The 8884-nt window shown below is 50.4% G+C and overlaps 1 protein-coding gene across 1 annotated transcript in view; it reads left to right on the forward strand.

The window, feature by feature from the left end:
- The window catches only part of Tm7sf3 (transmembrane 7 superfamily member 3), a 28305-nt gene extending 20863 nt beyond the window's left edge, over positions 1–7442 (forward strand). Inside the window, exons 9-12 of the mRNA XM_075982274.1 lie at positions 642–794; positions 3073–3170; positions 4775–4937; positions 6895–7442. Of these exons, the coding sequence (XP_075838389.1) occupies positions 642–794; positions 3073–3170; positions 4775–4937; positions 6895–7157 (677 nt within the window). The 3' untranslated portion in view covers positions 7158–7442. The remainder of the gene's footprint in view (positions 1–641; positions 795–3072; positions 3171–4774; positions 4938–6894) is intronic.
- The last annotated feature ends 1442 nt before the right edge of the window (positions 7443–8884 follow it).

An 8884-nucleotide genomic window follows, 5' to 3' on the forward strand; every position in this document is an offset into this window, starting at 1 on the left:
GCCCCTCTCCTGCCAGAGCCCTTCAACCTCCATCATGGCCCTTCTCCCACCACAACCCTTCACTCTCCCATGGACCCCTCCCCACCACAGTCCCTCCCCCCACCTCCCCTTGATCATGTCAAGATTCCCTTAGCCCAACACGGCCCCTCCCCCACCATGGCCCCTCTCCCACCATGGCCCCTCCCCCATCAGGCTCCTCTCCCACCATGGCCCCTCCACCATCACGGCCCCTCCCCCACCAGGCTCCTCTCCCACCATAGCCCCTCTCCCACCATGGCCCCTCCCCCATCGCGGCCCCTCCCCCACCATGGCCCCTCCCCCACCGCGGCCCCTCCCCCATCAGGCTCCTCTCCCACTATGGCCCCTCCCCCATCGCGGCCCCTCCCCCACCATGGCCCCTCCCCCACCGCGGCCCCTCCCCCATCAGGCTCCTCTCCCACCATGGCCCCTCCCCCATCGTGGCCCCTCCCCCATCACGGCTTCTCCTCTACCACACTTAAGATTGGTTGTCACTTTTGCTTTCTTACTGACAAAGCCTGCTTGTGCCCAGCCCTGGGGTGACAGTGTCTTTAAGGACATGCAGGCTGAAGTTGAGGTTGAAGCCGGCTGATCCATCTTCCTGTGCCTTCTCCCTTGTGCAGTCCGCCTGGTCCTCACCGCTGTTGCCGGCAGCATCGGCGGGATCCTCCTGGTGGCCTCATGGTGGCGATTTGGGACCCTCATGCTTTGCCTGCTGTGTGTTGGACTCGTGCTCGGCTTCCTCGGCTCTTCCGGGATTTTCTTCACGCCTCTGGGTAGGAGCCGCTGACTTTCATGCTGGCGGTGTGTGTGTGTGTGTGTGTGTGTGTTTCACTCCTGGGTAGGAGCCGCTGACTCTCATGCTGGCCGTGTGTGTGTGTGTGTGTGTGTGTGTGTGTGTGTGTGTGTGTGTGTCTGTGTGTGTGTGTGTGTGTGTTTTGGGCGCTGTGAAGCTGGTCAGGAGTCCGGTCCAGGATGTATCCTGGAGCGTGTTGCTTATCTCTTCCTGGGAGAGTCATGACACTTGAGTGCCAGCCTGGTACTCTTAGAGACAGCCATCATCTTTTCTCAGCGAGCCCTCCTAGGGGATCTTAGGATGTCCCCAGAGACGGCTTTCTGTGGTTGCTGTTACAGGTAAGATAGGTAACAGGGTTCTCAGGTCAGAACAGAGATTTTGTTTTTATTTTAGATTTGACTTTCTATTTCTATTTTTTTTTATTTTTTGGTTTTTCGAGACAGGGTTTCTCTGTGGCTTTGGAGCCTGTCCTGGAACTAGCTCTTGTAGACCAGGCTGGTCTCGAACTCACAGAGTTCCGCCTGCCTCTGCCTCCCGAGTGCTGGGATTAAAGGCGTGCGCCACCATCGCCCGGCTCTATTTCTATTTTGACACGAGGCCTCCTTTGCAGGCCAGGCAGGCTTAGACTCACCGTGACCCTTTTCTTTCCATTCCTGACTGCTGAGATCTCAGGTGTGAGCTGCTGCACGGCCAATTACTTTTGTGCGTTTAAACCCCCAGGGTCTAACTTGAGTCATAGGAGAGGCCTGGTATGTCTGCAGATGAACGGGGCGCTGCCCTGATTTGCACCGAGCTTGGAGCCTAGTGTTGTGTCCAGTGTCCAGCGTTCTCCTTACCCTGTTTCCATTCCACCCTCCGCCCTCCCCAGCGCTCATCCTTTCCCCAGGCAGCTCTTGGGTGCACCTAGGCTGGTTCTGCAGGGTTCCTTCTGAGCTGAAGGTCTTGTTTTAAGTAATTTTACAAAAATCTGATTGGGGCTGGAGAGACAGCTCAGCAGTTTGTAGCACTGGCTGCCTTTGCAGAAAACCCAAAGTCTTAAATTATTTACTTACTTCTGTCCCCTTTGGGAACAGGATCTCACCATAGGCTGGCTAGCTTGGATCTCATCGTGTAGACCGCACTGGTCTTGAATTCACAGGGATGCTCAAACCGCCTCTGGCTCCTGAGTGTACCACCATACCTGCTTCTGGCTCCCAAGTGTCCGGGAACATGGATGTCTGTCACCACATGCAGATTTTTTTAACGTAGTTTGTAAAAGATGACCTCATGTAGCTCTAGGTCACTGAAGGCGTGCTGCCCACTGGACCATGACTGCAGAAAGTGAAATGTGTCCGTAGCCTGATCCAGTCTGTCCCGGAGCTCTTCATGAGCAGGACTTGGGCTCGTGGTTCAAATTTATTCATATTGAGTTCACTGCTTACTCTGACTGTTGAACGTGGGGATCCCCCATTACAGAAGTTCATAAATGCTTGAGCTGAAGGGGAGACTAGGAGCCCCCCTCCACTCCCCAGTATAATCCAGTCTTCCCACTTTAGGGGGAGGAATCGGAGTCTAGGGCTGAGATCCAGGAGGGAAGGCGCTATGGCGCCCTCTTCAGGTCATCCTGGAAGGGGCTCTCACTCCGTCTAGAGCACACCCTTGAAAAGAGATGTTAGCTGGGCAAAGGCTGCACTCACCTTTAATCCCAGCCCTGCGGAGGCAGAGGCAGGTGGCGAATCTCTGAGTTCCAGGCCAACCTGGTCTATGGAGAGAGTTCCAGGACAGCCAGGGCTACAGGGAGAAACCCTGTCTACAAACAAACAAACAACGAACGCAGGGCGTATGTGGATTATACTGACCATTACAGAAGGCTGGAGTGTGCTAGCCGCCAGGGAAACAAATGCACGCAGGGCATGTGATTATACTGACCATTACGGAAGGCTGGAGTGTGCTAGCCGCCAGGGAAACAAATGCACGCAGGGCGTGTGTGATTATACTGACCATTACAGAAGGCTGGAGTGTGCTAGCCGCCAGGGAAACAAATGCACGCAGGGCGTGTGTGATTATACTGACCATTACGGAAGGCTGGAGTGTGCCAGGGAAACAAATGCACGCAGGCCGTGTGTGATTATACTGACCATTACGGAAGGCTGGACTGTGCTAGCCGCCAGCGCACTCCCTGGCTGTCACTTTGAGCCTCGAGTTTGTAGACAGACACCAAGACAGTGAAATTTAACTTATGGACCTCTTGTTTATTCTTGATTTCTCCGCTTTTCCAGGAAACCTGAATGTTTTCCGTGACGATGGAGTGTTTTGGGTGACCTTCTCTTGCGTAGCTCTGCTCATCCCAGTTCTCTTCCTGGGCTGCCTGAGAATAGTAAGTGCTTCGTGTGGCTGGGTTACTCATTAGCCCGCCCTCCAGCCTCCAGGAACCACCCATCGAATGCTTCATGTGTTTTAGTCACTAGGGAGGGCTCTGGCGGCTGGGCTGTTCTGTGATCGATCGTCACGTGTGTTTATCCTTGGTTTTCTTCAAAGTTGTTATCATGGGGGTCTCAGGTCAGGTTTGCTTTGTCCACCGGTCAAAGAATTAAGACAGGAGAGAAGTTACACTCTTAGCCAGTTTTATTGAAAGCGGAAGTCCATGTATACACACCCCATACACACATAGACACCACACCAGCGTGGAGGGGACACACCCCACATACACAGACACACCCCACACACAGACACCATACCAGCTAGAGGGACCCCCCCACACACACATAGACACCACACCAGCGTGGAGGGACACCCCCCCAGGGACACCCTCCCCATGGACACCATACCAGTGTGGACGGGACACACACATCCCACACACAGACACCACACCAGCGTGAAGGGGACACACACCCCATCACACACACAGACACCACACCAGTGTGGAGGGGACACACACACCCCATACACACACAGACACCACACCAGCGTGGAGGGGAAACTGAACCCATCTTAACCGCCGAGGACTAAGACTGTGAACTGTTTCTGGTGCCTGGGGTAGTCTCCCCTACCCGGATTTTGGACTGGTCAACTTAAACAAAGAAAGGGAGCTGATAGGCATGAAGCGTCAGGTAAGCAGGTTCTGGACCAGCTTTAACACACCTGAGCGGCCTGGACTGGTCCTCCGGAGGGGCTGTCGGGGATAGAAGGACTGCTGTCCTGTTTCCTGTCCAGGGGATGAAGACTTGGGGAGTAAACCGTCTTCATCATCTGTGGCCCCTTTCCTACCGTTTCATCTGTCCGGGATCTGTGTCGTCCCCAGTCCCTCTGAGTGCCAGTGCCTGCCAGCACAGGAGCAGAGCAAGCCACCTTCCTCTGCCGAAGCAACCCAGAGACTTTAGTCTTAGCTGCCTCTGCAGGATGGCTCCTTTGAGTAGATTTTATCGTGCAAGTTCTCTGGGGAAGATTATGTCCTACAGCCTGGTTGTGCTTTGCTCGGCGGCAGGGCCACATTCTGAGGATATCGGTAGGCATTTGCCATGGTTCAGACATCAAAGTGTCCTGCACAGACCTGGAGGGCCAGTCACCCTGGAGCAGAACCCTGTGGAACGGTGTCATTGCTGTGCTGTGCAGGGTTTAACTTTACCTAGTGTGTGCCTGGGGCCCACACACACCAGAAGAGGGGTCCAGGTCCTCTGCAAGAGCATCAAGCGCTCTGAACCACTGAGTCAGCCCTATTTTGATAGTCCAGACAGTGTGGTCAGAATCTACTATGGTGGGTAGGAGGAGCCAGGAAGAGCTAGGGGACAGGAAAGAAAATGATAAAAATATACTGTCTGAAATTCTCAAATCCCATTATGGACATCAAAGGTGGTTTTTACCTTGCTTTTTCACTAGCCCTTGTGATTGCTAAGATGTGGGCCCTTCCCATAGCCCCGGGCAGTGGTGAGAGCTGAGGCTGGCTTTGCTGTGTGGGTGATGACTGTCTCTCTTCTTCTGCAGCTGAACATCCTGGCCTGTGGAGTCCTGGGCTCCTACTCTGTGGTGTTGGCTGTTGACAGTTACGCGTTCACCAGCCTGTCCTACATCACTCTGAACGTCCTCAGGAGGGCGCTCAACACAGCTTTCCGAGGGGCTCTCCTCAGAGCGCCTTTCCAGACTAATGGTAAGTCTCTTCAGTCCAGAAATCACAGTGATGTTCAAGTGTGCTGGCTAGCCCAGCCTACAGGGAGCGCGCAGGCATCGCCTGTGGCCTGAGGAAGAAACACGGTACAGATGCCACGAGTGTGCTCTGCCAATAAGCGAGGATTCAAATGTCTCCTAAACCTCTAAGCAGATCCATTCTCAGATCGGGAAGCTGTTTGACACCCATGGGTGGGGGCAGATGAGGAATGAATGAGAATGCTACCCTAATTTAATTTAGAACGTATTCCTTTGTTCCTTTATTGACGATTCGGTTAATGTTTAATCAGTGATCATGTAGTTACCTTAATCAGAAGATTTTTGCTCATTACCAATCTTCCATCTTAATTTGTCTTTGAGACAGGGTCTTACTCTGTAGCCAAGGCTAGCCTCAAACTCACAGTGATCATCCTGTCTCAAGCCTTACAGAGAGGGTAGGTGTGAACCCCAACTCGCGGTGGCCTTTGTTAACCTTCCAAAGGAAACAAATGAGCACCACATTTACAGAGTTTTCAGACTGTTGATTTCAGAAAAGGTCAGACACAGCGCAAAAGAGCGCATCTTAGAGTCTTAGGCACAGCACAGCCAGGGCTGTGGAGAGTTTTAGGGCCGATCTTTGCCGCTGTTTAGTGACAGTCCAGATCTACCCCTTGGGGTAAGAGGTCAGAAGTGGCACCGTATGTTCAAAGGATTCTCTCCCTGGGGTGGAGGTGTCTACCCGTCCTAAAGTTTCCACCACACGATCCATCCCACCAGAGTTCCGCGTGGAGAAACACGGCGTAATTACAGAGCCTGGGCAGGAGCTTCAAGAGCTTGTGTGACCCCAAGGCAGCCACATCGGAAAGTCTGCACCCAGCACAAGCGATGTAATTCCCATCGCCACATCTTTGCTGGGTGCTCAGTGGAATCTGGGGTATCACCTCACACCATCCTTTGTTCTCTGTGTGTGAGTGAGCAGGCCACCCCCCTGGGAATGGACTGTTTTATATGGAGAGTTACTAGGGCAGCCACACCTGTGGGTACTGCATGTCCATGTAAGGTTGGAGCTCCAGGGAGAGCTCCACGGCCGACTTTTCACTCCCTGCTTCAACTGTCTGGATGCTGTATGAGACCCTACTTTGAAAACAAGTCCGGGGTATCTCCTCACACCTTGGCTTCTAAGTGCAGAAATACATGTTTGGATACAAGTCCAACATGGGAAAGAAGACGTGGATTTAGTCCAGTCGCACACGAAAGGTTACACAGTTCAGAGCCACGTGTGGTGGTATACACAGCACTCCCAGCACTCAGGAACTGAGGCAGGATTGCCATGAATTTGAGGCTAGCACAGGCTCATAGTGAGTTCCAAGTCAGGCTACAGAACTAAGATCCCATCGGAAACAAAAGGAATAGAAGGGGTGAGGGAGGAAAAAGAAAGGGACAAGGAGGAGAAAGAGAACCAAGGGCTGCAGAGGCGGCCCAGTGGGTACAGTGCTTGCTCCACATCGTGGGACCTGAGTTGAGATCCTTGGAACCCATGGAAAAAGCCAAGCATGACAGTGGGTCATATTCAATGGGAGAGGCTGTCCAAACAGCAAGGGGGCAAGCGATATAGAAAGACACCGGCTGCCCGCTCAGGCCTCCACGCACATGAATCTGCATACGCTGCACATATACAAGGTTTTTTGTTTTGTTTTTTTGAGGCAGTTTCTTTGTGTAGCCTTGGCTGTCCTGGAACTTACAGAGATCCCCCTGCCTTTGCCTCCCAAGTGCTGGGATTAGAGTTGTGGGCCACCACTGCCCGGCTATACTTTTTTTTTTTAATAAAAATATCTGGATTTGGTCGCTCATGTCTGTAATCTTGGTGTTCAGGAGGGTAAGTCAGGAGGATTTCCCAAGTTTAAGTACAGCCTGAGCTTTAGAGACTTTGTCCGCAAGTACAAAGGTATTTTTCCCTCTAGACTTCATCGTCCTGGCTGTGTGGGGGATGCTGGCCGTCAGTGGGATCACACTGCAGATTCGAAGAGAAAGGGGACAGCCGCCTTTCCCGCCCCACCCCTACAAGCTGTGGAAGCAAAAGCGGGAACGCAGGGTGACGAACATTCTGGACCCCAGTCACCACATCCCTCCGCTGAGAGAGAGGCTCTATGGCCGATTTGCTCACATCAAGGAGTTCTTTCAGAGGGAGCAGCCGGCTGGAGAGCGGACGCCCCTGCTCCTGTAGAAGGCGGAGTGCTTGGTCAGTGTGCCTTCCTCTGGCGTCTTCATCCAGACCGCCTGGCTGCCCCAGGTCCAGTGTGGGGTCAGCTACGGTCAGTGATGGGCGATGGCCCTGTTGATGTACAGTATTATACATGTACAGTCAGGATTATAGGTGACGATAAGTCACCATAACGGCTGGGTGTAGATACTCATTCCCACAGTCTTTAGAAGTTACCTTTGGTTTATGAATATGATTGATGTGTTTTATAAACTACACCAGAAAATAAAAATGTCGGTTCTCCCTTAAGCCCTGTTTTCCCTCACAGCTTCTTGAGCAGTTTTGACTCAGTGTGAACTGTGGAGGTGAAGGCTGACAGTGGGTAGTTACTTGCTTTGTGTGTAGAGATCTTTAGGGACTTCATTCTGGGCCCCTGACTGTTAAGATTAAGGGAAAAGTAACTCCCCCTTTTCACTGAAAGCAGTCTGATTATGTGGCTGCATCTCATATTTTAAATCAGGAATCCTTCATTTCTTTCAGTATTTAAACACGTTATTTTAAAAAACAGTGGCAAACTACCCTAAAATGTATCAACATAAATTCCTTGTTTTGCCTCTTAGACTTGAAGTGGTAATTTATATAACTAAGTTATTTCTGTAATTGAAATAGCTCAGTTTATTAAAGGTAATAGAGCTTTTATATGATTAAGTTATTGATAGCCCAAATGAAGGCCTGTTTTTGTTTGGGGGCCATTTAAAGCAGTGTTGTCTGCTGACCTTTCTCTTGAATTGCTTAGATGAGTGGACATCTGTCAGGACAAGCTGGTTACTTGGTATTGTCACCACCATGAAACTTTCACTTCCTAGTGCTGTGGGGCAGCTGCATTCGTGCCCTGTGAAGATGTTGCTGATCCACTATTGTTACCCAGCTCCTGTGCTCCGAAGCTCAGAGGGAGTCAGCTAGACTCAGGACGGGGTTGTGGGCTGGGAGCTGGCTCCTCTGACATTAGTGAGGTAGCCACTGCTTTCCTGATGCTGCTTTTAGTCTCTTCCCGGTACAGTCAGTTACGGAAATTTCAGGTAATGGGAGGAGTCTTTAGTTTGGGTTTTGAAAACATGTTTTGAAGATAAAACATAATGAAAAAGAAATATAAAATGAATCCCTTTTGTTAAAAAAAATTCGTATTCTGTTATTATTGTCTGGCTTCAGCAGACAATATTATTTTTTTTTTTTTTGAAGAAAAAATAGCCTATAGTCATCTCTCTCACATGCCTGTTGCAGTTGCGAGAATGTCGGAGAGATCCTGTCTGCCCGGACACATGGCCAGTCAGGGCTGTAAAGGGGAATAGGCTTTCTTGGAGGGAGAATACAAGCCATTTTTAAATTTTCATGACTTTTAACCACTTGTATAATATTTGTAATAAATACCTATTTTGAAAAAACACTTAAGGCCTTCCTATTGTGACGTCTCTAGTTTATACTGGTCAAGTCTGTGCTTACGAACAAAACTATATAATCTGGAAAACGGCTGTTTTAGAAACTCAGCTTAAGAGTGATAGGAAGTGAAGAAAATCCAGGATATGTTATAGTTTACATACATACATACATACATATATATATATATATATATATATATATATATATATAAATTTACTTTTAAAATTCTTAATGATTTATTTTTATGTATATTGGTGTTTTGCCTGCTTATATGTCTGGGTGAGGGTGTCAGACCCTGGAACTGGCGCTATAGA

The sequence above is a fragment of the Microtus pennsylvanicus genome, chromosome 8, assembly GCF_037038515.1.
Source record: "Microtus pennsylvanicus isolate mMicPen1 chromosome 8, mMicPen1.hap1, whole genome shotgun sequence".
Taxonomy (NCBI): Eukaryota; Metazoa; Chordata; class Mammalia; order Rodentia; family Cricetidae; genus Microtus; species Microtus pennsylvanicus.